This window comes from Ornithorhynchus anatinus, chromosome 17, assembly GCF_004115215.2.
Source record: "Ornithorhynchus anatinus isolate Pmale09 chromosome 17, mOrnAna1.pri.v4, whole genome shotgun sequence".
NCBI lineage: Eukaryota > Metazoa > Chordata > Mammalia > Monotremata > Ornithorhynchidae > Ornithorhynchus > Ornithorhynchus anatinus.
The window spans coordinates 2,320,290-2,346,813 of record NC_041744.1 but is presented as its reverse complement, the minus strand read 5'-3'; the positions used below and the strand labels follow the sequence as shown (position 1 = coordinate 2,346,813).

At 67.5% G+C, this 26,524-nt stretch overlaps 2 protein-coding genes across 6 annotated transcripts in view; one reads left to right on the top strand and one right to left on the bottom strand.

The window, feature by feature from the left end:
* The window catches only part of LOC103166048 (NADPH--cytochrome P450 reductase), a 37,344-nt gene extending 19,667 nt beyond the window's left edge, over nt 1-17,677 (top strand). For 4 of the 5 annotated variants that reach the window (XM_029081693.2, XM_029081695.1, XM_029081696.1 and 1 more), the window contains exons 2-16: nt 2,685-2,880; nt 12,647-12,695; nt 13,021-13,149; nt 13,627-13,776; nt 14,051-14,175; nt 14,447-14,536; nt 14,624-14,722; nt 15,125-15,241; nt 15,333-15,451; nt 15,661-15,842; nt 15,925-16,074; nt 16,424-16,691; nt 16,790-16,935; nt 17,040-17,125; nt 17,209-17,677. In XM_029081693.2, the coding sequence (XP_028937526.1) occupies nt 2,699-2,880; nt 12,647-12,695; nt 13,021-13,149; nt 13,627-13,776; nt 14,051-14,175; nt 14,447-14,536; nt 14,624-14,722; nt 15,125-15,241; nt 15,333-15,451; nt 15,661-15,842; nt 15,925-16,074; nt 16,424-16,691; nt 16,790-16,935; nt 17,040-17,125; nt 17,209-17,353 (2,037 nt within the window). In that variant the 5' untranslated portion in view covers nt 2,685-2,698 and the 3' untranslated portion in view covers nt 17,354-17,677. Of the gene's footprint in view, nt 1-2,684; nt 2,881-6,968; nt 7,043-12,646; nt 12,696-13,020; nt 13,150-13,626; nt 13,777-14,050; nt 14,176-14,446; nt 14,537-14,623; nt 14,723-15,124; nt 15,242-15,332; nt 15,452-15,660; nt 15,843-15,924; nt 16,075-16,423; nt 16,692-16,789; nt 16,936-17,039; nt 17,126-17,208 lie in introns of those variants that run through there. The other variant, XM_039914418.1, reaches the window with a different exon arrangement.
* A 200-nt stretch (nt 17,678-17,877) lies between these two features.
* Nucleotides 17,878-26,216, bottom strand: TMEM120A (transmembrane protein 120A). Its single transcript, XM_029081699.2, has 12 exons — nt 26,066-26,216; nt 21,760-21,878; nt 21,153-21,272; nt 20,301-20,360; nt 20,035-20,130; nt 19,515-19,604; nt 18,984-19,049; nt 18,792-18,853; nt 18,519-18,611; nt 18,355-18,419; nt 18,161-18,229; nt 17,878-18,065 (listed from the first exon to the last, which is right to left on the bottom strand). The coding sequence occupies exons 1-12, from the start codon at nt 26,144-26,146 to the stop codon at nt 17,955-17,957; spliced, it is 1,032 nt and encodes a 343-aa protein (XP_028937532.1). The 5' UTR covers nt 26,147-26,216; the 3' UTR covers nt 17,878-17,954.
* Nucleotides 26,217-26,524: the final 308 nt, after the last annotated feature.

Genomic DNA, 26,524 nt, shown 5'->3' with positions numbered 1-26,524 from the left:
ATTTAATAATTTATTCATTCCTTCGATCGTATCTACTGAGCGCTAACCGTGTACGGAGCACTGTACTAAATGCTTGGAAGAGTACAATGCAGTAGACGCATTCCCTACCCGCAACGAGCTCACAATCTAGAGGGGCTCAGAGGATGCTTGGCGCATAGTAAGCGCTGAATAAATACCATCGTTATTATTATTATTATTATTATTATTAAGGTAAGAGCGGAGATCCCCTCCCCGACCGAGGCCCAGAGAGGTCAAGCGGTTTTGCCCGGGGTCACACAGCGGTGCGGAGAGTGAGGGGCCCGAAACCTGGAATCTCCTGACTTCCACTCCCCTCCTCTCAGTCTGTGGTATAGAACGGCGCTGGGCACGGAGTCAGCGCTTAACAAATACATTATCGTTATTATTATCATTATTTATTGAGCACAACAGAATTAGCCGACACATTCCCTGCCCACAACAGAGGACTGAGTCTTAACACTCAGCCATTATTGTTTTTATTAATAACAGTGATAATCTTAGAACACCGTGGGTCCGAGCGGGCCGGACATCAGAACTCTCTGGATTCCCTCCATCCCCATTTTCGCCCCCCCAGTTACTTCCCTCTGGTTACCTCTCTGGGGGTCCGTTCTGGGACCCTCTCTGGGACGCCGGGCTAGGGGGTGAGGGGAGTGGGACAGACTGGGAAAGGCGTGGGAGCACCTGCCCGGACTCCAGGGCCGGTAAATTGTACCCGTCGTGTTTCGGCGGCCCGGGGTTTAATTTTTTTTCTCTCTGCTCTCCACACCCCCCGCCCCCGCGGAGTGTCATTTCCTCCCTTCTCCCTTCCCGTTGTCCCCGGAGATGTGAGCGGTCCAGGTTAGGGCCCCAAAGTCTCCCCTCCTTGTGGGAGGGATGAGCCGTCCGGCGCTCCCGGCTCTCCCCTCTCCATCCCTGACTCTCCCCCAGTGACCCAGCCTGGACCGTCCACCGCTTCTGACTTTCCCCTCTCCATCCCCGACTGGCCCCCGGTGACTCAGCACGGATCACCCTGTACTCCCTAAATCCCTGGAAGTGTTTATAGTGAATGATTAATCTAAACCCATCGCAAGCCTCCGAACATCCCGAACTTTTCTCCGTGTCATCCCTGCCCGTCCTTGTGGTCCGCGAATGAATCGGAAGCCATTTGACCTTCTCCGCCTTCCTGCCTGCGGTGTTGAATTTCGGGCCTGGAGGGCGTGTGTTACTTCAGCGGGAGAGGGTGGGGGGATTCGGGGGAGGGTCGGGGGCTCCACCTTCTCCCAGGGCTCAGCGGGTCCCCTTTTCTGGTCCCGGCGATGAGGGGGCAGGGGAGAAGCAGCGTGGCCTGGTGGATCGAGCCCGGGCCTGGGAGTCGGAGGATTTGAATCCTGATCCCGGCTCCGCCACTTGTCCGCCTGCGTATCCTTGGGCACCCGAGCACGTGACCTCTCTGAGCCTCGGTTCCCTCACCTGTAAAATGGGGACGAAGACCGTGAGCCCCAAGTGGGACGGGGCCGGCGTCCAACCCGATTAGCTCGTATCTACGCCAGCGCTTAGAGAAGTACTCGAGGCCCAGAGTAAACACTTGAGAAATACCGTGATCCTGTAGGTTCTAGTCCCGCCCCTGGGGTTCTCGGGCACCTACTTGGCCCCGTCCTCGGTTTCTTCACCCGGTTGGCCTCCTGGATGCAGAAAGCTGGAATGGGACGGGGCCCGGTTCCGGGATCCCTATCTTATTCATTCGGTCGTATTTATCACGCGCTAACGGTTTACAAAGCCTGGTCCCGAGCGCTTGGGAGAGGACAGCCTAACGCCGAACAGACCCACCCCTGCCCACGACGAGCTCACGGTCTCGATCGTATCCGGGAAGGCCCAGGAGCCCCGGTCAACGGTAGCGGCATCAGCTGAGTCCCGTGGTCCTGAGACATCCTCACCCCCTCCCCTTTGCCCCTTGTCTGGGGAGAGATCCCCCCCCCCCCCCCCCGGTCTCGCCCACCCAAAGCGAAGGACCTTTGGGGGTCCTGAATCCAAAGCGGGGCCCAGTGGGGATGATTTCTGGATTGTCCGTTTTATCGTTTGGTTTGGAAATCTGCCTCTCTCCCTTCCCCTCTGGTTTTTGGAGATGCCCTCCCCCACCCCCAAGAGGGGGAGGTCTGCAGGGTCGGGGGACGCGGGTGGGGTTTGGGACCCCGGAGCCCAGCCGGAGAGGAGGACCTCCAAAGCCGGCTGGCTTCTGGACTCCCGGGGGATGGGTGACGGCTCCCGTGGACCCAGCTGCCGGCCAGGAGAGCGGCGGGCGAGGGGAGGGCCCTTGACGGACAGACCGACCCCCGGCGTTCCCGCCCACCTCCGCACCGGGGTCTCCCTCGGTCCCGAGCGTGGGTGGAGTTGCCAGATAATAAGGGCGGACGTCATCCCCGGCGCCGTCGGGTCTCAAGGCCTCAGAGGAAGAGGGAGCGGGCCTCGTCTCCCCATTTTCCAGAGGGGGTGACCGAGGCCCTGAGATCCCCCGCCGGGCCGGCGGCAGAGCCGGGACCAGAACCCGGGTCCGTGCCCTGCCACGCCCTCGGCGCCAACGGGAGCCGGGTCCGCCTCCTCGCCGGGGCACGGGACCACCCCCTGTCCCCGTCCCAGGCTCCGGCTTGCCCTCTGCCTGACCCCCGGCCCGTCTCTTCCCCTCCCCTCAGCCTTGCCGCACAGCATGGAGGACCCCGCCGCGCCCGGAACCTCGGGGCCCGAGGCCCTGGCCGAGGAGGCGTCGTCGTCGCTGTTCGGCCTGACAGACGTGTTCCTCTTCTCCCTCATCGTGGGGCTCCTGACGTACTGGCTCTTCTACAACAAGAAGAAGGAGGAGATCCCGGAGTTCACCAAGATCCCACAGGTGTAAGTCCACCCGCCGGGCGCGGGCGACCCGCGGCTCGGCTCCGCCGGGTCTGGAACGGGGTGAGACGGGACGGGATTCCGGCACGTAAATCCACTCTGTCGCCCCTCCGGGCGGCCCCCTGGGGCCGCGGGGTGACATCGGCCGATCGACGGGTCGTCCGCTGCGGGCAGAGCGCTGCGCCGAGCACTGGGGAGCCTCCAGTCGGGTCACGGACGCGATCCCCGCCCCCCGCGGGCCTCCGGTCTGCGGGTGGCCGCCCGGCTGCGGGCCCCGGTCAGGTCCGCGTTGGGGGGAGGGAGCCCGCCGTCCCCCCGGCGGGCTTCGGGAGGCGGACGGTCATCTCCACAGTAGGGAGACGGGGGGACCCCAGGGTTCCGGGTTTGGGCCTCCCGAGGGGGGTGGTCTCGGGGAGGGAGAAAGAGCCCCTTCTCGGTGCCGGTCCGATCGTGCTGATTTTACAGGCGAGTGTCCGGGCGAAGAGATGAGAGGGTAGGAGGAGATTCCAGTGCGTTTCGCAAATCTCTATCACCCGTCGTTTCAAAACATCACCTCCCCACCGGACCCGCCAGCTTTCTTTCTTCCCAACCCGCCCTGACTGGCCATCTCCAACGGTTCCCGGGCAGGGCCCGAAAGTCAGAAGGGCCCGGGTTCTAATCCCAGCTCCACCTCTTGCCTGAAGCGACCTGGGGCGAGTCACTTCACTTCTCTGGGCCTCGGTCGCCTTATCTGCAAAATGGGGATTAAGACTGTGAGCCCCGCGGTGGGACTGGGACCGTGTCCAACCTACCCCAGCGCTTAGTACAGCGCTTGGCACTTGGTATGCGTTTAACAAGTACTACAAAGAGAAAAACCTTCCCACTTCCCTGGCACGTTACTGGAAAAATGGAAAAGGCCAGGATCGCGGGGCTGTCGGGACAAAGCGGGGGATAGGGCAGGGCCACAAGGCATAAAACCGGATGGCGGGCAGACGGGGTGAACGCCAAAGTGCCGGCGCCGCTAAATCCCAGAGCCCCGGGGCCGGGCTCAGAACAGACCCAAGGAGACCCGGCTCCACCCGGCCGGGGGACGGCGCGGGACTCCGTCCCCACGGGAGCCGGGCAGCCGGGAACGTAGACGTGGATGAGTCTAGGCGGGAGGCTGGTGACGGATTAACGAACAGGAAGGCCAAGGGAAAAGAAAGAGGGATCCGAGAAGGTTCGGGACGGTTAGAAGAACGGGTGAATGATGGGCCCTTAGAGGGAGAAGCGATCGGTGATGATACCCCGTCTTCAGTTTTACGGCGCTTCGATTTTGCGAAGCCCCCATTACGTGACTTCCCATTTTATCCCCACCTCGTCCCTGGCAGGCGGGGAGAGGCAGGGCATGGAACCCCCATTTGTCAGGTGAGGACGCTGAGGCCCAGAGACGGAGCGACCTGGCCGAGGTCACCGGGATCGGAACCCCGGGTGGTGTCCCAGCTCCCGGTTCGGCGCTCTTTCGGTTCCACCGTGACCGGGAGGGTCATCACCCCCCGAGCTCAGGCAGGGTCTGGACGACCGTTCCAGGGCGTCCTCGACTCGAGCGATCCTCGTTCCCCTCGGACTCGAATTCCCACGGAATCGGAGACCGGGAGGTCTCCGCGGGAAAGCGGGGCGAGCCCGGAGACGGCTCTGTCTGCTTCCGGCCAGCCTGGCGGCTCGTCTCCCAGAGACCGTTCCGATTCCCCTCGGTCGCCCCCGCTGCCCCCGGAAACCCGGGCCGGCGGCCGAGAGCCTCCCGACCCTTCCTCGCCGGTGGGCGCGCCCGGCGTGGGGGTCCCCCCCACCGGCCCTCACCCGCGGCGGGGTGCCGACCACCCCCGGGGGGGTGACGGGGCGGCTGCCTCGCTCCACCCCCCGCCCCAGTTCGGTTTCCAGCTGGGGTCGGGGACGCGACGCGGGGGGTGAAACCGTCATTTAAGTTCAGCCGGGCGTCTGGCCAGACCGAGAGCCTCTGAGCGGACCGGGAAGCCCGGCAGCTCCGAGCCTCTTGAAAGCCAGCCCGGCCCTCCCCGCCCCGCGCCCCGGCCACTCAGATGAGGAGCTCGTCGGCCTTTAGGTTCTGTCCGAGGGCATCCGGGAAATTGTGCCAGAAGAGGAGAGGAGGGGGCTCCTTTCTCCAGAGGAGAACCCGTCCTCCCTCCCCTCCCCCCCCCCCCCCGAAAGATGAACTCCAGCGGGGGTCTGGCCCGGGCATTTCATCCCCAACCCCCCCTGACCTTCACCCTTCTCTCTGGACTCTGGGACCGATAAGAGAAGCAGGTCAGTCTCTTTGTCCTTTCTGTTGGCAGATCACACACGGGTCTCCCCCGGCCCCGAGTGGCGAGCGGGGGCCGGCGTGATGGCCACCTGTCCCTCACCCGGCCCGAGGGTCGGGGAGGGGGGCCGGCGGTTGGGTCGGTGGGGAGTCGGAGAGCTCCTCCTCCCACGCCCCGGCTCCACCCTGGGCCGGCCGGCGTGGCACGGCACGGACGACTCGGAGAGCAGGTTGGCGTGCCGTCCCCTCTTCCGTCAGCCGCTCCCCGGGCCGAGGCCCCCCCCCCCCCCGCCCCCGGGAACCGAACCCCGCCCAGTCCTGTCTGGGGGGGGTGAGGCCCGCTTGGCGGAATCCAGGGTGTAACTCCCCCTAGCCCTGGCTGGGCTTCCTGTTAAAGGGAGCCCTGCCCCTTTAAGCGGCTGGGCTCCAAGCGGGGCCGTGGGGCGGACGGGGCGGCGACCGGCGACCGGCTGCGGCGGGAGAAGAAAGAGGGGGAGAGGCCGGCCGAGCGCCGGACCTGGGCCTCGGGAGCTCCCGGCACCCCCGGGGGATTTGGCGCGAATTGGTCCGGGCCTCCTGACACCTGTCCCCACACCTCCCTCCTCGGTAAAACGGGGATTAAGAGTGTGAGCCCCATGTGGACGGGGACCGTGTCCAACCCGATCACTTCGTATCTACCCCGGGGCTTGGCCTGGTGCCCGGCAAATGGGAAGCGCTTCACGGGTACCATTTCGAAAACCGAAAAAGGGGCAGAGCTGGGCCAAGGAAGGCCTCTGTCCCGCCGGGAGGGAGCGGCTCGGTTTGTCAGGTGTATTCACTGAGCCCTTGCTGTGTGCGGAGCGCTGTAGTAAGTGCTAGAGAGAGGCCAAAGAGAACAGTAAACGGGCACGTTCCCTGCCCACGCCGAGCTTCCAGTCTAAAGGTCAGCCCGCGGGCCCCCAGGACAGGCTCTCCGATTGCATCCGTCCTCCCGCCCCGATCCCCGGGGCGTAAACCTGGCGGCTCAGACCCGCAGGATCAGGCCCACCCCCGCCCGGCGGGACCCGGCCCGGCGTCCCGGCCCGGCCGACGGATTCGGACGGGGGCCCTTTCCCCGGAGCGGGGCCCGGGGAGGCGGCCCCGGGTCAGAGGAGACCCCCTCGGGACTGCCCGGCCCGTTTCCGGGGGGCGGCGCTGGCCCGGCGGGGGGGGGGGGCCGCGAGCCGGCCGCCCCCCGGCCCACGGGGACGCCCTCCTCTCCGGCGCCCACGCGGGGGGCCGACTAGCGGAGCCGAGCTCCGTGCCCGCTCTGCTCCGGAGGACGGGAGAGCGGCTCCATAGCAACACCGAGCCTCCGCCCCGCGTCTGGAAGAGCTTTATTCGACCTCCACGGTTTCCTTGAAAAAAAAATTGGGAAAGGATGGGCGGGGGGCGGGAAGTGGGGGGCCGGGGCGGGGGGGGGGGGGGCAGGCCGCCGTTGCCAGGGGCTACGGGGCTGGGGGAGGGGAGCGTTTTCTCTCTCTCTTGTTCCATACGGATGGGGCGGTGGGGGGGGACGGCGCCGGGGGCGGGGGGGGGGGCTGCTGGGAATCATGGGAGGTTTTGTTCGCCAGTCCCGACTCCTCTCCCGCCGGAGCCGCCAGATGTTGGAGCCGTCCCAGCCTCGCGGAGATCGGAGCGGTAGCTCGGAGACCGAGCCCGAGCTCCTGGGCCCGCGCCCCGCGGCGCCCCCCTCTGGCCGGGCCGGGGGGAATGGAAGGGCCCGGAGGGGCCGCCGCAGCCCCCCGCCGACCCCCGGCGGCCCCCGCTCGGGCCCGGGGCCGAGGAGGGCCCCCCGCCGGGGCGCGCCGGTGACGCCATGGGGTGCGCGTCCTCGGGCCCCCGCGAGGAGCTGCCCGCCGAGGGGAGGTCAGTGGTGCCAGGCCCCGGCGGGCGGCCCCCCGAGGGCGCCCGGGGCCGCGCGCCGGTCCGGGCCGGAGCGACCGCCTTGCGGGGAGTGGGTCGGGAGTGCGTCGCCTTGTGGGGAGGGGTCCCCCCGGCCCCTCGGGGCTCCCCGGCCTGACCGCCAGACGTCCGGCCGAGCCGGCGGTCGCCGAGCAGGTGCGCGCCGGGGGTCGTCCCCACCGCCCCGGGCGGTCAGCCGTCCGCCCTGGGGCGGGATGGGGGCCCCGCCCGCTTCCCGCCCGTCCAGACCGGTGGGAAGAGGCGGCCGCCCGCCGTGGGAAGCCCAGGCTGACCCTCCGGGAGCTGCGCTGGAGCGGGTGGGTGGAGAGGGGTCCCCCGGGGAGCGAGGCGTCCCTCGGTCTGCCCGCCTCGTGCCCGGAAAGTGGGCGAGGGGGCAGGTTGGCATCCAACCCTCGGGTGCCGTCCTCGGGAGCCGCTGGCCCGAGGGCGGCGCCTTCCCTGTCCCGGAGCCCCGGGCGGCGCCGGCGTCGGGGTCCGCCGGCCGGGAGCCGGGGGGCGGGGCGGGGCGGGGGGGACGAGCGGGGGCGACGACTGTTTGCTATTAAGATTGGGATCCGGTCGGTCCCTAAAGCTCAAACAGCTGCGGGAACTCCGAGCCGCTGGCCCGCGTCCCGGAGGAAGCGGACCCTCGGCTGGCGGGACGAGGCGGGACGGGTGGGGTGCTGGAGGCCCGCCCTGGGGGCGGGGCTCGTGTCCCGGTCCCCGTCTCAGCGCTGGCCTAGCGGACCGGCCTGCCTCACACGGGGGTCTCGGGGCCGCTCGGCGCGGCCCCCTCCACGCCCGACTTGGCAGTCCCCTCCCCGCCCGGCCCGGAGACCCTTGCGGCTCCCGCCCGCTCCCCTCCCTCGGGCAGAGCCCCCGCCGCCCCCCGGCCAGTCTGGCTGGGTGCCAGTTCCTTCTCCAGTGCCTGGCCCGCGCGGGCGACCCAGCAAAGAGGCGGCGGGTTTCCACGTCCGCCCCGCTGGGGTCTTTCCCTCTCCCCGCCCCCGTCCACGGTCAGCTCCGGCGGCTCGCGGACACGGGGCCGGTGGGACGCCCCGGGGGAACGGCAGTTCCCCGGGGGCGGGGCCGGGGAGGGGAGACCGGCCCCGTCCACGCCCCCTCCCTCCGCGAGGTGGTCCGTCGGCCGGCGGGCCCCCCCCACCCCTCCTACACACACTCGGGATCGGCCCGGCCCTCCGTGGGAGAAGGGTCCGGGGCCTCCGGGGGAACCGAGGTCGGTTGGGGTGGCGGAGGGTCAGCCCAGCTTTGGCCTCCCTGCCTTGGGGTCGGGGATCGGGGGGAGAAGAGTTGGGAGCCGGGGAGGGGGAGCGCCCCCCCGACTCTCCCCTCTTCATCCCTGGGTCGCCCCCGGGACCCTCCGAACACCCCTAACTCTTCCCCTTTCCGATCCCGACGCTCCTCCCGGTGATCCGGCACGGGCCGTCCGACCCCCTCTGCCTCGCGCGTTCGTTCGGTCGTACGTATTGGGCGCTCGGCGTGTGCGGAGCGCCGTACGGAGCGCTCGGGAAAGTACGGTGCAACGATAAACAGTGACGTTCCCTGCCCACGACGAGATTACAGTCTCCGGGGGGCGGCGGGGGACAGACGCCAGTACAGATAAGTAAAATGACAGATCGGGCCATCGGTGCTGTGGGGCTGGTGTGGGGGGAAGAGCAAAGGGAGCCAGGCAGGGCGATTCAGAAGGGGGTGGGAGGGGAGGAGAAGCGGGGCGTAATCGGGGAAGGCCTCTGGGAGGAGATGGGCCTTCAGTATAAGGCCTGGGGGGGGAGAGGAATCGTCTGTGGGATTCGAGGAGGGAGGGCTCCAGGCCGGAGGCGGGCCGCGGGCCGGGCGTCGACGACGAGACGGGTGAGTTTGAGATACGGTGAGAAGGTTGGCGAAGTGCGCGGGCTGGGTCGTAGGAGGAGAGAAGTGAGGTGAGGTGAGGAGAGGGCGAGGGACGGACGGCTTCAAAGCCGATGGTGAGGAGTTTTCGTTTGATGAGAAGGCGGATGGCCAACCACTGGAGCCTTTTTTCGGGCGGGGGGTGACGTGTCCTGAACGTTCTCGTAGAAAAATGATCCGGCCAGCGGAGCGAAGTACGGACGGGAGGAGAGCCGGGAGGCCGGAAGGTCAGCGAGGAGGCCGCCGCGGCCATCCGGGCGGGAGACGACGAGCGATCGGATCGACGTGGGGGCGGTTTCGACGGAGGGGAAAGGGCGGATTTTAGCGCTGTCGTGAAGGTGGGACCGACGGGATTTGGCGACAGGTTGAAGATGCGTGTTGAGTGACGGAGAGGAGTCGAGGGTGACGCTAAGGCCGTGGGCTTGCGAGACGGGAAGGGTGGTGGCGCCGTCTGCTGCGACGGGAGAGTCAGCGGGAGGACGGGGTTCGGGCGGGGAGGATGAGGAGCTCCGTCTGGGACGTGTTAGGTCGGAGGTGACGGGACGGCATCCGAGCAGAGATCTCTCGAAGGCAGGAGGAGAGGCAGGGCTGGAGAGAGATCGGGGTGGATCTGGGGATCGTCCGCATGGAGGGTGGTGGTCGAAGCCTTGGGAGCGAATGAGCTCTCCAAGGGATCGGGTGGAGATGGAGAATAGAAAGGGACCCAGAAAGGAACCCTGTGGGACACCCCCCCCCCACACACACACACACACGGTCAGGGGGTGGGAGACGGAGAACGAGCGGCCGGAGAGATAAGAGGAGAACCGGGACGGGACGGAGTCGGCGAAGCCGAGGTCGGATCGGGTTTCCGGGAGAGGGGGCCGTCCCCGGGGTCGAAGGCAGCCGAGAGGTCGAGGAGGACGGAGTAGAGGCCGTTGGATTTGGCAAGAAGGAGATCGTCAGGGACCGCGGAGATTTCCGTGGAGCCAAGGGGACGGAAGCCAGATCGGAGGGGGGCGGGGACAGAATCGGAGGAGAGGAATTGGAGAGAGCAGGTGGAGACAACTCGCCCAAGGAATTTGGAGAGGAATGACGGGAGGGAGATGGGGCGATAACCGGAGGAAGCCGCGGGGTCAAGGGAGGGTTTTTTTTAGAATAGGAGAGACGTGGGCGTGTTTGAAAGCAGTGGGGAAGAAGCTTTCGGAGAGCCAACGGTTGAAGATGAGTACGGGGTGGGGGCCGAGAGTCTCGATGAGGCGCGAAGGAACGGGATGGCTTTCGAGAGGAGACGGCAGGTCTTTTCTAGCCACACCGCTGGGAAGGATGGGAGAGTTGAAGAGGGGGCCGGGAGGGGGATGAACTGTGGAGGGGCAGGGGAGATTTTAGGGAGCTCATTCCCGATGGTGTCAATTTTCTTAATAGAGTAGGTGGCTGGGGGCAAGAGATGGGGGAGGTGGAGGGACGGGGGGCTTGAGGAGGGAGTTAAATGCCTGGAACATCTGGCGAGGGCGATGGGCATAGGTGGCGAGGGTAGAGAAATAGTTTTGCCGGGCAGAGGAGAGGCCAGAGTTGAGGCGCGGAAGGATAGACTTGAAATGGACAGAGTCGGCCCGACGTTTCGATCTCCGGCAGCAGAGCCCGGCGGCTCGGGCGCCGAGAGCGGAGGAGGCGGATCGTGCCGATGGATCCGGGCCGCGGGCCGGTGGGACGGGAACCGACCCTCACGGGGAGGGGATTTCGGAGTCGGGGAGGGCAGAGTGGCGCAGCGGTCGGAGACGACGAGGCGGCGTGCGCGTCCGAGTCGGTGAAGGGGACGAGGTGGGGGCGGCGGCGGGGGGTCGGCGGAGATGAGGGGCGATAGATAAAAGGCGGGCGGCAGAAGGATCATCGGGAGCATCTCCGTGGATATCGAAGTCCCCAGAGCGGGCAGGGAAAATGTGAAAAGGCCGGTGACTAGGGGAGCCCCGAGGCGGTTGAATTGTCCCTGGACAGTGGAGAGTCCGGTGTTCAGGGCAATCCCGAGGAGGTGGGTGAATTGTCTCAGGTGTCTTGGGAGTGAAGAGGCCAGAGAAGAGGACCGAATAGCCCGGGAGTCAGCAGGTTATGGGTTCCAATCCCGACTCCACCGCTCGTCTGTGGCGTGGGCTCGGGCAAGTCATTTCACTTCTGTGCCTCGGCCATCTCCTATGTCAAATGGGGAGTGGGACCGTGAGCCCCACGTGGGACCGGGACTGCGTCCAACCCGATTTGCTCGGATCCACCCCGGCGTTTGGTACGGTGCCCGGCACAGAGTAAGCGCTTAACAAACACCAGCCGTTAAGGCAGGCAGCTTTCGAAAGGCAATAACGAACGAACCTGGGTCTCTGTCACCTGAGGGTTTAGGCAGCTACACCCCGATCCGACCCCAGGGAAGGAGGGAAGGGGAAGAAGCAGATGGGTAAGGGAACGTCCCGCGACCCTGGCGGGCCGGCGGAGGCGGTGAGGACCTGGTCGGGCCCAGGCCGCCCGGGGGAGAGGTCTCGGCGGTCTCGGGGAGGACCCTGACCGGAGCGGTGACTGATGGTCCGCGCCCGTTTCCGGCCCGCGGGCGGAGAGGTCTCGGCATCCTCGGGCAGGTCCCTGACCCAGGGACTCTCCCCCAGCGACCCAACCCGGACCATCCAACCCCCCGACTCTCCCCTCTCCGTCCCCGACTCCCCCCCCGGCGACCCAGCACGGACCGTCCCACACCCCTGACTCTCCCCTCTCCGGCCCCACGGCCCACTCCGGGAACGGATTCCCCGTGTCCACCCTCAGCTGGGTGGAGGCGGGTGTCCTTTAGATTGTTCGGAAGCTGCCCCTCTCCGGCTCCGATAGGGGCCCCTCACCCTGGCAGGGTGGCATCGGGCGAGCCGCTGTTCGGCGTTCGCCCCGCCCCGTCCCGTCCCCACGGTTCTGTAGCCGCAGTCCGGTCCCCCGCCTCCGGGCCGCCCACCGGGCTTTGCCTCGGAGCCGGGCCCCGCGGCGGCCAGGCCGCCGCTGGGGCGACCGGGCCCGCGGCGCGGGTGAACCCCCGGCCCCTCCTCCCTCTCTCCCCGACTCCCCGCCGGACACCGGCCGCCGCGGCGTGACGGACCCCGAGGCCAAAAATAACTTCCTCCCCCAGAAGGTTACGGGCCGGGCGGCCGAAGGGTTTTGACGGCGGAAACTCGGGCTGGATTTCTGGCTCCGGGCTGTTCCCCTCGGGAACCCGGCGGCCTCCGGCTCCCACATCCGTCCTTGGCCGCCGGCGCCGCCGCCCTCCAGGGAGAGAGGGTAGCGGGGAGGGGGGCGGCTTCCACCCCGGGAACCCCCCGTGCCCATTCCCAGAGGGTGAAGCGGCCTTCTTTGGGCCTTCCCGGGCGGGCCGGCCGGGAGCCCGGAACCGGGACGGGCAGGGGATCTGGGAGCGGAGCCAGCCGGGGGACTCGATCCTCCCCCCCCGATACCCACCGCGTCCCTCTCCGAGGTCCGCCCGGGGCCCGACTCCAGCGGCCCCCGCTCCCGCCGGGAAGGCGAAGAGTCCGTTTTCTCCCTCTGCCTCAACTTGGCCCATCTGGGAACGGGGTGTTCCGAGGCCCCCGGGAGCGTGGGAGTTGCACGGCCCGGCCCCCCCCCCCCCCCCCCCCCCGGTGACCGCGGACCCTTGTCTGTGTGTTTTAGAACCTCCTCCGCCAAAGAGAGCAGCTTTGTGGAGAAGATGAAGAAGACGGTGAGGCTCACCGGACCTTCCTTTCCCCCCGCGCCCCCTCACTCCAATTCCATTCGCACCCCAGAGCCAGGGGCCGAGGGAGAGAAGAGGAACCGGGCCCGTCCCGGAAACGCGACCCCCGACCCGTCCCCGCCCGTTCGGATCTCCCGTTGGCCCGCGAGACCGGGCCCTTCTGGGGCCCTTGAGGCTTCGGCGCCCTCCCCGCTGAGCTGACCACCGCTGGGGTTGGGGGAGCGGGGATGGGAAGGGGGGGGGGGTCCTCGTCCCCTCCTCTTCCCCCCCTCCCCATCTCCGGTTGACGGCACGTGGACGTCTGCCCCGACAGGGGCGGAACATCATCGTGTTCTACGGGTCCCAGACGGGGACGGCGGAAGAGTTTGCTAATCGGCTGTCCAAGGATGCCCACCGCTACGGCATGCGGGGCATGGCGGCCGACCCCGAAGAGTACGACCTGGTGAGCCCCGCCCCCCGGCTCCCCGCCCGGCCTTGGCATCGCCCTTGGCGTCCCCGACTTGCGGCGGATGCCCTCGCCAGATAAAGTGGGATAGGAGTGAGTCCCTCGGGGGCTCGGGGCGTCTCCGCGGAGAATGGGACCGCAGAGTCGGGGCACGGGCGAGGACCCCCCGGGGGCGGGCGGGGAGGGGCCCCAGAGAGCCCCCAAACGCCGTCACCAGACCTGCACCGGTCCCTCCCGCTTCCAGCCCCCAGACCCGACCTCAGCTCTCCCGGGCGCAGTACGCCGGGCCCGCCGCCTCTCTAGGACCCCTCCCCACCGCCCCGTGCCCCTTCCCGTCGGGGCTCAGGCGGCCGGGGCCCGGCCCTCCCCGGCCGGCTACGCTCCTCCCCCTGGCCTCGGCCCCGGGGGGCCTCCGGGGACAGAGCCGCCCGACCCCCTCCCTCCCTCCCTCCCTCCCCCCCCCCCCCGCCGCAGGCCGACCTGACCAGCCTCTCGGAGATCGAGAACTCGCTGGCCGTGTTCTGCATGGCCACCTACGGGGAGGGCGACCCGACGGACAACGCCCAGGACTTCTACGACTGGCTGCAGGAGACGGACGTGGATCTCAGCGGGCTCAGATTTGCGGTGCGTCCCCGCCCCGGGGGTGCGCGTGTACGTGTGACCCGCCGGTGCCTCCTCTGCTCCGCCCCGGGTCCGAACCCTCTGGCTGGCGACTGGGCCTCCAGCGGAGGCCCAGCTCAGATCAGGCCCGGGGTCGGCTGCCCGATCCTCCCTCCCCCCGCGAAATCGAAGCGCGGCCGGCCGGTCTTCTCCCCGTCCCCGTGGAGGGAACGTGGGCGCCGCCCGCGAGCGGGCCCGCCCGGTCCTGAGCTCCCGGCGCCCTCCCCCCGCCCCGCAGGTGTTCGGTCTCGGGAACAAGACCTACGAGCACTTCAATGCCATGGGCAAGTACGTGGACAAGCGGCTGGAGCAGCTGGGCGCCCACAGGATCTTCGATCTGGGGATGGGCGACGACGACGGGAAGTGAGTCGGGGGGTCTCCCCGCCGGCCCCACCCCCGTGGGATCCCGGCCCCCCACCCCGCACCCGTTCTGTCAGTCCTACCGACCGGGCGCTCACCGTGTGCGGAGCGCCCCGCTAGGCGTTCGGAGGGTACGATTCCTCCACCCCCGGCCGATTCCCCCGACGGGGGTGGAGGGAGGCCGGGGAGGGGTCTCCTGGGCGGGGGAGGCCGAAAAGCGGGGAGGACCGAGGGGGGCCGGCGGGGTCGCGAGGCCCACCCTCCCGCCCCGCAGCTTGGAGGAAGATTTTATCACCTGGCGGGAGCAGTTCTGGCCAGCCATGTGCGAGCACTTCGGGGTGGAAGCCACCGGAGAGGAGTCCAGGTGAGAGGGCGGCGGGGGCCGGAGGGGAGGGCACGGGATGCCCCGGGGGCCGGGCCCGACCCTCCTCCCCTCGTCCCTCCTCCCCAGCATCCGCCAGTACGAGCTGGCGGTCCACACGGACGTGAACAAGACCAACGTGTACACGGGCGAGATGGGCCGGCTGAGGAGCTACCAGAATCAGAAGCCGTAAGCCGTGGGCCGGGAGGCTGCGGGGGGGCCGGGGGGCTCTCGCCGCCCCCCACCTCGTGCTGCGCGGAGGGAAGGAGTGGGGCGCGGCGGCCAGGGCCCGGGCAGGTCGTGGGTTCTAATCCCGGCTCCGCCACTTGCCCGCCGGTGTGGCCTTGGGCGAGTCACTTCACCTCTGTCGCCTCATCTGTAGAATGGGGATTAAGACCGTGAGCCCCAGGCTCGCGTCCTCCCCGGCGCTCAGTAGGCTGCCCGGCCCGTAGTAAGCGCTTAAATACCTTGGGGGAGAGAGAGGGGAGGCGATGGGGGCGGAGATTGAAGGGGGCGGAGGCAGCCCTGGGCGGAGGGCGGCCGGACGGCGAGGTCAGAGCGGCCTCCTCTCCTCCCTTTCCCCGCCGCCAGCCCCTTTGATGCCAAGAACCCGTTCCTGGCCACGGTCACCACCAACCGGCAGCTCAACCGGGGCGGGGAGCGCCACCTCATGCACCTGGAACTGGACATCTCCGACTCCAAGATCAGGTACCGGCGGCGCCCCGGGGGCCCCGGGACCCCCCCCCCCGGCCGGCCTCCCCGCCCCGCTCCACTCCACCTCCGCCCCTCCCCCGCCCAGGTACGAGTCCGGCGACCACGTCGCCGTCTACCCCGCCAACGACCCGGCCATCGTGGAGCAGATCGGCGAGATCCTGGGCGCGGACCTGGACCTGGTCATCTCCCTGAACAACCTGGACGGTAGAGTCCCGGGCCCCCGCCTCGTCCCCTCCCCGTCCGCCCCCCGCTCCTCGGCCGGGAGCCGGGGGGGGCCCGCCTTCGGGCCCGGGCCGAGACGGCCGCCGGCTCCCCATCCGCCCCTTCCCCGGCCGGCACGGTTGCGGGCGGGCGGCGGGGACCCCTTCGGGAGGGCCCGAGGGTCCACGTCCCCCGTGCCCTGTCCCCGGCAGAGGAGTCCAACAAGAAGCACCCGTTCCCCTGCCCCACGTCTTACCGCACCGCCCTCACCTACTACCTGGACATCACCAACCCCCCGCGCACCAACGTGCTCTACGAGCTGGCCCAGTACGCCAGCGAGCCCGCCGAGCAGGAGCAGCTGCGCAAGATGGCCTCGTCCTCCGGCGAGGGCAAGGTACGGCGCCCGGCCCCGGGCCCCCGGCCCCCTCCGCGGCGCCGGCCCCCCGTGACGCGGCCCTCCCCCCCCCCCCCCCCAGGAGCTGTACCTGCACTGGGTGGTGGAGGCTCGGAGGAACATCTTGGCCATCCTGCAAGACTACCCGTCCCTGCGGCCCCCCGTCGACCACCTGTGCGAGTTGCTGCCGCGCCTCCAGGCTCGCTACTACTCCATCGCCTCCTCCTCCAAGGTGGGCCCTTCCCTCGGCGGCAGGGCGCAGCGGGCCCGGGAGGCGGGTCGTGCGTCCTAATCCCGCCCCCGCCCTCATCCGCCGCGTGACCTAGGGCGGGTCGGTCCGCCGGGCCTCGGTTACCTCGGCTGGAGAACGGGGATGGAGACCGTGAGCCCCAAGCGGGGCGGGGACCGCGCCCGGCCGGATCGGCTCGTGTCCGCCCCGGCGCTCGGCCCCCGGCGAGCGCTTAACGGGTAGCACGGTTAGTGCCCGAGGGCCACGGGGCCCCTCTCGCCCTGGCCGCCGCCGCCTCCGGGGCCGGTCCTCCCCTCCCCGGGCTGACGGGCGCCGCCTCCGCCCGGCCCAGGTGCACCCCGGCTCCGTCCACCTCTGCGCCGTGGTCGTGGAGTACCAGACCAAGGCCGGCCGCCTCAACAAGGGCGTGGCCACCTCGTGGCTGAAGGGCAAGGAGCCCGGGGCCAACGGGCACAGGGCCACGGTGCCCATGTACGTGCGCAAGTCCCAGTTCCGCCTGCCCTTCAAGCCCAGCACGCCCGTCGTCATGATCGGGCCCGGCACCGGCATCGCCCCCTTCGTCGGCTTCATCCAGGAGCGGGCCTGGCTTAGGCGGCAGGGTGAGACCCCCCGTCCCCGCCCGGGCCCCCCCTCGCGCCGGCCCCCGCCCCCGCCCGAGGGCCCGGGGCTCAGGCCGGTCCGCGGACGCTCCCTCCAGGCAAAGAGGTGGGCGACACGGTGCTGTACTACGGCTGCCGGCGGGCGGACGAGGACTACCTGTACCGTGAGGAGCTGGCCCAGTTCCACCGCGACGGGGCCCTCACCCACCTCCACGTCGCCTTCTCCCGCGACCAGGACCACAAGGTGCCGCCCGGGCGAGGGCGGGAGGGAGAGGGGGAGACGGGGGACCCTCCTTCTGCCGCGCCCACCGCCGCTGAGCCCCGTGCCCCGTCCCCCCCCGCCCCCAGATTTACGTGCAGCACCTGATGAAGGAGAACAAGGCCCACCTGTGGAAACTCATCCACGAGGACAACGCCCACATCTACGTTTGCGGGTGAGTGGGTTGGGGGGGTCTCCCCCGCTCCCCCCCCCCGGACCCCTCCCCGACCTCCCTGACCGCCCCCCCCCCCCCCCCAGGGACGCCCGCAACATGGCTCGGGACGTGCAGAACACCTTCTACGAGATCGTGGCCGAGTTCGGGAACCTGACCCAGCCCCAGGCCGTGGACTACGTCAAGAAGCTGATGACCAAGGGACGCTACTCTCTGGACGTGTGGAGCTAGGGGTGGGGCCGGGCCCGGCCCCCCTCCGCTCAGCCGTAACCGTTAATCAGTTCTCCTGTAATTGCCTTCTCGCACTCACCTGGTCAGGGCTGGTGGGGGGGGGGGGGTTAGCTGGGAGGGGGCCGCCGGCCTCCCCGTCCCAGCCTCCCCCCGGCCCCGCGAACCGGAGGAGCCACCCTCCCCCGGCCGCCGGCGGCTGCGGTCGGGAGGCGGCGGGGGGACGCGTGGCCCTGCTCCCTCACCCGTCCGTGCCCAGAAAGCCCACTGAGTGTAAATAATTTAAATACCCCTCGTCCTTGGAATAAACCCCGTTTCTGTACAAGCTCCCGGCCCCGTGGTGATTCCTGCGCGCCGGCGGGGGTGGGCCTAGGTTGGGCTGGGGCAGGCCCCGCTACGCGGAGGGTCGCCCCCCAGAAAGAGAGAGCCGAGTTGCCTCTGGTGGGGCCGCCCCCAGCCTCCTTCCCTTTATTGTGGCCCCCGAAGAACAAGGGCGGACGCACACAGACACGCACGCCGCCCTGGCCGGGGGCAGCGAGGAGAGGGCGGGGGTCCCGGAGCCGGCCGCCCCGGGCCGGCGCGGGGGACGGGCCGCCCCGCCCCGTCACTTCGTCTTGGCCGCGTGTTGGCTGTGGAACTTCTGGTGGACGACGCGCAGGGTGGTGAAGAAGTTGCCGAGGAAGAGGAAGAGGAAGGGGAGGCCGCACATCAGCACCTGGGGGGGGCGGGGGGGAGCGGGGCGTGAGGAGGGTTGGGCGGCGCGGCCGGGGAAGGGGTGGGGGGCCGGGGCCGGGCCGAGCTCCGCCTCACCTGCCACTCGTGGCACTGGGGCTCCCGCGCCAGCTGGAACAGGGTCACGGCATTGAACAGCTGCCAGAACTGCAGGGTGGGAGAGGTGAGCTCCCGCCGGCCGGAGGCGCGGGGAAGGGAACGCGGGGGCGGACCCCCGGGGCCCGGGGGGGGGGGGGCCCGGGGGGGGGGGGGGGGATGCGTCACGCACTCACATGGCCGAAGAAGAGGAAGGGCAACAAGAAAGTGAGGCCTCTCCACATCCACGACTGGAAACCCTCTGAGGGAGCGGGGAGGGGGCAGAAGACGGGTCAGGGGCCGGGCGGGAAGCCAGCCGCCCCGCCCCGGAGCCTCCGGGCCCCTCGCCGGGCGCACTCACCCACGGTCAGATCCATGTTGTGCCTCTCTCCCAGCGCCCGCAAGCGGTACAGACAGCCGCTCTGGTAGTAGTACTGGAGAAACTGCACGAAGCCTGGTGAGGGGGGCGTTCAGCTCGGGCCGGGCTTGGGGGGAGGCGCCCCTCCCCGCCCCCCACCCCCGGGGAAGGCGGAGGAGGCCGCCCGAGGCCGGTCACGCTCCTCCGCTACCTTAAGGAGCCTCCGGGCCACCCCCCACCCGGCCCGGGCGTCCCTCCCCCTCGCCCCGGGCTCACTCTGGTACATGGAGAAGGACAGGAACTGGTTCCGGAATTTCTGGTACATGGGGCCGTCGGGCCTGAGGGGAGGGAAGGGGGGCGGGATGGGGAAGGCGTCTCCCTCGGGCCCCGCCCGGCACCCGGGGGGGTACGGCGAGGGGGCACCGCCGAGGGCCGTCAGGCGGTGACGGGGGGGCGGGAAGGACGCACCAGGTGAGCATGACGCCCGACAGGAAGGTGGAGATGTAATGGTGGGAGACCCACCAGCCTTTGATCCTGTAGGGGCGAGAGAGACCAGTCGGAGGACCCCGGGTTTGGGACGTGGGGGGGGGAGGGGGGGGCGAACCCCGCCGGCCACAAGCCCGGGGCCCCCCTCCCTCCCAGGGACCCCTCGGGGGTGGGGGTGTCTCGCGGGAGTCATTGGTAAAGCGGGGCGTGGCCTTCCTTGAAGCCCTAGGCGATCCTAATGACGACGGTATCTGTAAAGTGTCCCAAGCGCTGGGGTAGACACGGACTGATGAGGTGGTCCCGCGTGGGGCTCACGGTTTGAATCCCCATTTTCCAGATGAGGTCGCCGAGGCCCAGACAAGTGACACGGCTTGCCCGGGGCCTCGCAGCTGACAAGTGGCGGGGCCGGGATTAGAACCCACGACCTCTGAGCCTTCGGTTCCGGGCTCCGCACACGGTAAGCACTCGACGAACGCGACTGAACGAACGAGGGGGGAGGGACGGGGGTCTCACTTGGAGCCGTTGTTGATGAGGATGCTCTCCCGGATCGTCAGGGTACAGTAGTACCAGACCAGCAGGAAGTTGAAAGCTGAGTCGGTCACCCTGTGGGGGGACAGCTGGACTGGACTCTCCCGACCGCTCAGTACAGTTCCCCGCACCCGCGTCGGCGCTCCATACGTTCGATGGAACGGACGAACGAGAATGACGACGGCGTTCGTTAAGCGCTCACTATGGGCCGGGCACCGTCCTCGGCACCGGGCGGATACGAGGTAAATCAGGTCGTCCCCCGTGGGGCTCACGATCTTCATCCCCATTCTACAGAGGAGGTCACCGAGGCACACGGCGGACAAGGGGCAAAGGCGGGACGGGAACCCACGGCCTCTGACTCCCGAGCCCCTGCTCCGGCCGCTGAGCCACGCTGCTTCTCAGCGGAAACCGGGGGGCGAAGGGGAGAAGTCACCCCCGGAGCCGCCCCGCGCGGCCGGGCCCCGGCCGGGCCGTCGGGCCCGGCGTCCCGCACCCGGCCGCCCACCTGGAGTTGAGGAGAAAGCGGCAGGAGAAGGAGGTGATGAGGAGGAGGATGGTGAGGTAGAGCTTGAATTTCTCATACTCGTCCTTGTAGGCAAACCTGGGGGCGGAGGAGGGGGCGGCGATGGGGGGGGCGGAGGCCTAGGCTGGGGCAGCCCCTGCCCCTCAACCCCAGCCCGGACCCTCCAGGAGCCCCACGAGCAGGAAGCCCAGGGGTCGGGAGATGGCGGGGGGCCGGGGCCAGGGCGGGGGGGGGGGGGGGGGTCTTACTTGGCCTGCTTGTCGAGGAGGGTGACGTTGACGCTGCCCAGGACCAGGTTCAGGTACAACCTGGAGGGGAACACTGGGTTCAGGGGCTACTTCGGACTCAGTCACCCTCTCACCTTCCCCCCCGACCTCACTCGGGGGTCCCGGGGACGGCGTGTAGACTCCCGCGGCTTGGTGGGGGGCGGGCTCGGCCCCCTCCTCCCTCCCCACGTCGTCCCGGGATTCGGGCGGCTCAGAGAGGGTGAGGGGGTCACCCAGCACACCGGGGGAGTGCAGGACCTGGAGACCTAATAATACAATCATTCTGGTGCTTGTTAAACACTTACTATGTACCAAGCACTGTTCTAAGCGCCGGGGCACACACAAGTCAAGCGGAATCCCGGTCCCACATGGGCCCCGTACCCTCTTCATCCCCCTTTTACAGAAGAGGGAACCGAGGACCAGAGAAGTGAAGGGACTCGCCCAAGGTCACACAGCAGACATAATAATAATGGTGCTTGATAAGCGCTTACTGTGGGCCAAGCACTGTCCTGAGCACTGGGGTAGACACGAGCTAATCGGGTTGGACACAGTCCCCGTCCCACGTGGGGCCCACAGTCTAAATGGGAGGGAAACAGGCGCTGAATCCCCATTTTACTGAGGGGGCCCAGAGAAGTGAAGCGATCTGCCCACGGTCACGTAGCGGACGTGTGGAGGCGGCAGGATCGGAACCCAGGACCTTCTGACTCCCAGGCCCGGGCTCTAGCCACAGAGCCGCACCGCTTCCCGGTGCCACTCTCTCCCCGACCAGGGCAGGCACGCCCCCCGCCCGCCGGGCACGGGGCTTTCCGGCCCAGCCCCCTCAGCCGCCCTCACCCGTTCTTCTTGGGCAGGTAGGCCTCCATGTCGAAGAAGACGCTCTGCCTCTCCTTGATCTGGCTCTGCAGCTCCTGGGCCAGCTCCTGCTTCTCCTCCCCCAGGGTAGAGGGTTTGCACCTGGTGGGGGGGGGGGGGGGAGGAGGGGCCGGGAGGACCGGGAGCAGGCCCCGCGACCCCCCCCCGCCCCCCCAACGTATTCCCATGGGTCGCAATTTGGGTTTTAAAAAAGTTGGTATCCGTGAAGCGCTTACTACGCGTCAGACCCTGTACTGGGCGCCGGGGAAGATAATCGGGATGGACTCGGCCCGGGGTCCCCCGAGGGGCTCACGGTCTCGACCCCCATTTTACGGGTGAGGCAACCGAAGGAGTCAAGCGACTCGCCGAGGACGACACGGGGGAAAAGCGGCGGAGCCGGGATGGGAACCCGGGTCCTCCGACTCCCAGGCCCGGGCTCTTTTCATACGCCGAGCTGCTTCTCGATCGGGCCCCCTCCCCAGAACGCACCCTGAGCCTCTTCCTCCCCCCGATCGGGGGGGGCCGGACCCCGCTGTGTCGTCCCCCCGCCCCGGGGAAGGGGGGGGGGGGGGGTCCAGGCCGGACATACGCTTTCAGGGTCAGCGCCAGAGCCTTCAGCCACTTCTTCTGCCTGGCGATGGAGTTGGAGCAGCTGTTCTGCAGCTTGGTCAGCTCCTCGAGCTTCTGCCGGTACTGCTTGTGGGTGTCCTGGGGGGCGGGGGGGAGCGGGGAGAGGGCCACTCTTGAATGTCAGCCCCCGGGGGGGGTGGGGAGAGAGCCGCTCGTGGGGGTCGCGGCGCTTACTACGTGCCAGGCACCGTGCTAACCGCTGGGTTGGAGGCAAGCCCTTCGTGAGGCAGGGATTGTGTCCAACCTAATTAGCTCGTATGATAACTCATGAGAATTGAGGTGCTTGTTAAGGGCTTACTGTGGGCCGGGCACCGAACTAAGCGCTGGGGTGGAGGGAAGCAAATCGGTTGGGACCCAGGCCCCGTCCCGCCTGGGGCAGAAAAAAATAAGAAAATATCCCCAGGGACGCCCACCCGTCAGTAATCCCGCTGCCTACAAACTGAGGCCGAACGTGGGGGGCTCCCCACGCGCCCCGCTTTCCACTGCTTCTCCCCAGTCCCTCCCCGACCCAGGAGGACATGCGGAAGAGTGGGGGCTGGGGGGCAGGGGACGAGGCGCGCGTGGGTGCACCTAGGCCAACTTCTCTCTTGCGCTTCCTGCAGACAGGCCAGGCTCGCCGCCCCCCGCCCCTCCGCCCCGCCTCCCGGGTTCAAGTTCCCCGTGCACCGGCCCCGCCGCGGCCTCCCCGGGGCCCCGCTCCAGTTCCCGGACGATCGACGGCGGTGGCGCGGCGGGGTCACGGCCGGTGGGGAAACCGGCAGCCGCAGGGGAGGAAGTCTGCGGCTTTGCGCAACGGGCGTGATCTGGTACCTCTGCGCGGCAGCTGAGCCCCCCGAGAGCCGGACAGGGATGGAAACGGCTGGGGGGCGGGGGCCGGGGCACCTCTCCCGGGGGAGGGGGTGGGAAGTCCAGGCGGGCAATGGCCGGGGGGAAAGGGGAGGATTCCCTCTGTGGATTCAGCGGTGGGGGGTCGGGCCCGGGGGCTGGCACCCTTGAGGAGCGGCGGGAGGGACTTGGGTGAGCTCCCCGCCGGCCCCCCACGATGAACCCAAGCCCAAGACGGGAGCCGTAAGGACCGAGATGCCCATCCCGGGCTCCACCTCTGAGGGGGCTGCCCTCCCGCTCCCCCGAACCCACTAAAATCTCTGCGCTTAGACCCAGGAACTCGATCCCCTCGCCCCCTCCTACCTCACCGTGTTACTTTCCTACTCCCACCCAGCCCGGGCGCTGCGCTCCTCCAGTGCCAACCTTCTCACTCTCCCTCCATCTCCTCTACGTCACCCCCGACCTCTCGCCCACATCCCGCCCCTGGCCCGGAACGCCCTGCCTCTTCACAGCTGACAGGCGACGACCCTCCCCCGTCCAAAGCCCTATCGGAGGCCCGTCTCCTCCACGAAGCCTTCCCTGACTGCGCCCTCCTTTCCTCTTCTCCCTCCTGCGCCGCCTTGACTTGCTCCCTTTATTCATCCTCCCCTCCCAGCCCCGCACCGCTTATGTCCATCTCCGTCATTTTGTTTATTTCTCTTAACGTCCATCTCCCCTTCTAGACCGTGAGTTCATTGCGGGCGGGGAACGTGCCTGTCCTATTGTCCTCTCCCCAACGCTTATAGTAGAGGGCTCCGCCCACAGTAAGCGCTCAGTAAATACGACTGACGGACTGGGAACGTACGGGGCAGCCTCTGTCCCTTTATCCCGCTGAGGCTGTCGGAGGGGGAAGGGGGAGTCGGCGGCGGAACATCCTCCGGGAATAGAGTGGAGGCTCCGCTCCGGGCCCCGGCGGCCAGCTGGGGGATGCCAATTTGGAAAGGTTTCGCAGGCGCCGCTTGGGCAACCCCCGAGGGGCAGGCTGGGTCGGGGGACACGGCCCGAGAGAGGTCAGGCGGGGTCAGTCGGCGCAAGGGTCCGTGGGCGGCCCCGGGTGGGCGACGCTCCAGGGGAGGGAAGGGCGGTGTGGCCGGGGGGTGCGGGAGGCTGGCTCTCCGACATCTCCCTGAAAGGACGCCCTCTCAACAACCCGCTCCTGGGGAGACGGGAGAAGGAGCGGGGTCGATGGTACTTACTGAGCGTTTACTGCGCGCTGAGCACTGTACTAAGCGGTCGGGACAGTCCAATATAACCGACACATTCCCTGCCCACGACGAACTGACAGTCTCGCGGGGGGGTCCATCCACGCACCGGCTGGGGGACGGGAGGCCTAGGGACCTGAGCCCCGCTAGATTCCGAGGTCCCGCTCCCGGATTGGAACCCAGGTCCTCCGACTCCCCTCGAGGTCAGGGCGGGACTGTATGTCTTCGCCCCCAACCCACAGAGGGCTGGCACCCCCGCCACCCCCTCTCCCTCGTCTGGCAGCAGAGGAGCAGCGTGGCGGAGTGGCTGGAGCCCGGGCCTGGGAGTCAGAGGTCATGGGTTCTAATCCCAGCTCTGCCACCTGTGCGCTGTGTGATCTTGGGCAAGTCGCTTCACTGGGCCTCTGTGACCTCATCTGGAAAACGGGGATGAAGACTGGGAGCCCCACGTGGGACAACCGGATCACCTTGTATCCCCCCCCCCCCCCCGCCGCGCTTAGAGAGGCAGCGTGGCTCAGTGGAAAGAGCCCGGGCTTCGGAGTCAGAGGTCATGGGTTCTAATCCCCACTCCGCCACCTGTCGGCTGGGTGACTCTGGGTAAGTCGCTTCACTTCTCGGTGCCTCAGTTCCCTCATCTGTCAAATGGGGCTGAAGACTGTGAGCCTCATGTGGGACCACCAGACTACCCTGTATCACCCCCAGTGCTCTGCACAGAGCAAGCGCTTAACAAATCCCAACATTATTATTATTATTAAGTGTTCTGCACATAGTGAGCGCTTAACAAATACCAACATCATTATTAAAGTGCTCTGCACATAGTGAGTGCTTAACAAATACCAACATCATTATTATTAACAGTGCTCTGCACATAGTAAGCGCTTAACGAATACCAACATTATTATTAGCAGTGCTTTGCACATAGTAAGCGCTTAACAAATACTAAAAATTATTATTAGCAGTGCTTTGCACATAGTAAGCGCTTAGCAAATACCAGCATTATTATTAACAGTGTTTTGCACATAGTAAGCACTTAACAAATATCAACATTATTATTAGCAGTGCTCAGCAAATACCAGCATTATTATTAACAGTGCTCTGCACATAGTAAGCGCTTATTATTAACAGTGCTCTGAACATAGTAAGCGCTTAACAAATCCCAACATTATTACTAGCAGTGCTTTGCACATAGTAAACGCTTAATAAATCCCAACATTATTACTAGCAGTACTCTGCACATAGTAAGCGCTTAGCAAATCCCACCATTATGATTAGCAGTGCTTTGTACATAGTAAGCGCTCAGCAAATCCCAACAGTATTATTAATAGTGCTCTGCACATAGTAAGAGCTTAACAAATCCCACCATTATGATTAGCAGTGCTTTGTACATAGTAAGCGCTCAGCAAATCCCAACAGTATTATTAATAGTGCTCTGCACATAGTAAGCGCTTAACAAATCCCAGCATTATGATTAGCAGTGCTTTGCCCATAGTAAGCGCTTAACAAATCCCACCATTATGACTAGCAGTGCTTTGCCCATGGTAAGCGCTTAGCAAATCCCAACATTATGATTAGCAGTGCTTTGCCCATAGTAAGCGCTTAATAAATCCCAACAGTATGATGAGCAGTGCTTTGCCCATAGTAGGCGCTTAACAAATCCCACCATTATGATGAGCGCTTAGCAAATCCCAACAGTATTATTATTAATAGTGCTCTGCACATCGTAAGCGCTTAACAAATCCCAGCATTATTATTAACAGTGAGCTGCACATAGTAAGCGCTTAGCAAATCCCAACATTATGAGTAGCCGTGTTTTGCACATAGTAAGCGCTTAACGAATACCAACATTATCACCAGCGGTGCTCTGCATGTAGTGAGCACTTGACAAATCCTAGCATTCTGATTAGCGCATTATTATCTGCACATAGTAAGCGCTTAGCAAATACCACTATCACGATTATTAAGGAGCCCCTGTGCGCCAGGCACTGTCGCCCGGGGCTCCCGGCCTCCCTCCCCGTTCTCCAGGTGAAGCTGGGCGAGGCCCGGGGGAGGGAAGCGCCGGGTCCAAGGTCCCCCGTTGGCCGTGGTCCCCCGTGACCTTCGACCCCGGCCGCCCTCCGGGTCTTGACGGACAGGCGCTTCGGCCAATGGCCGGGCCGCTGGGGGGGGGGGGAGGGGGCGAAGGGGGTTCCCGCCGCCCACCTGGAGGTCGGCGAAGTCTCGCTGCAGTTCGTCCCAGTCCCTCAGGCAGGCGGACACCGAGGCGACGCGCGGCGGCTCCATGGCGGCCGCCGCTCCCTCGTCTGAGGCGGAGGCTGAGGCGGCCGCCGCGCCCGGCCTCCCTCCCCCTCCCCCTCCCCCTCCCGGCCGCCGCGCCGACGGCCAATGGGCTGAGGGGGCGGGCCCCGCGCGCCGCGCCCACCCCTGCGCCTGCGCCAATCCGGGCCCGACGGAGGGGCGGGGCCCCGCGCGCCGGGCCCGCCCACCGCGCCTGCGCCGATCCGGGCCCGCCGGGAGGGAGGGGGCGGGGGCCCCGCGCGCCGCGCCCTCCCACTGCGCCTGCGCCCATCCCCGGCCTCGCGGGGCGGGGCCGCCGGGAGGGGAGGGGGGGGGCCCGCGCGCCGGACCCGCCCACCGCGCCTGCGCCGATCTGGGTCCGGC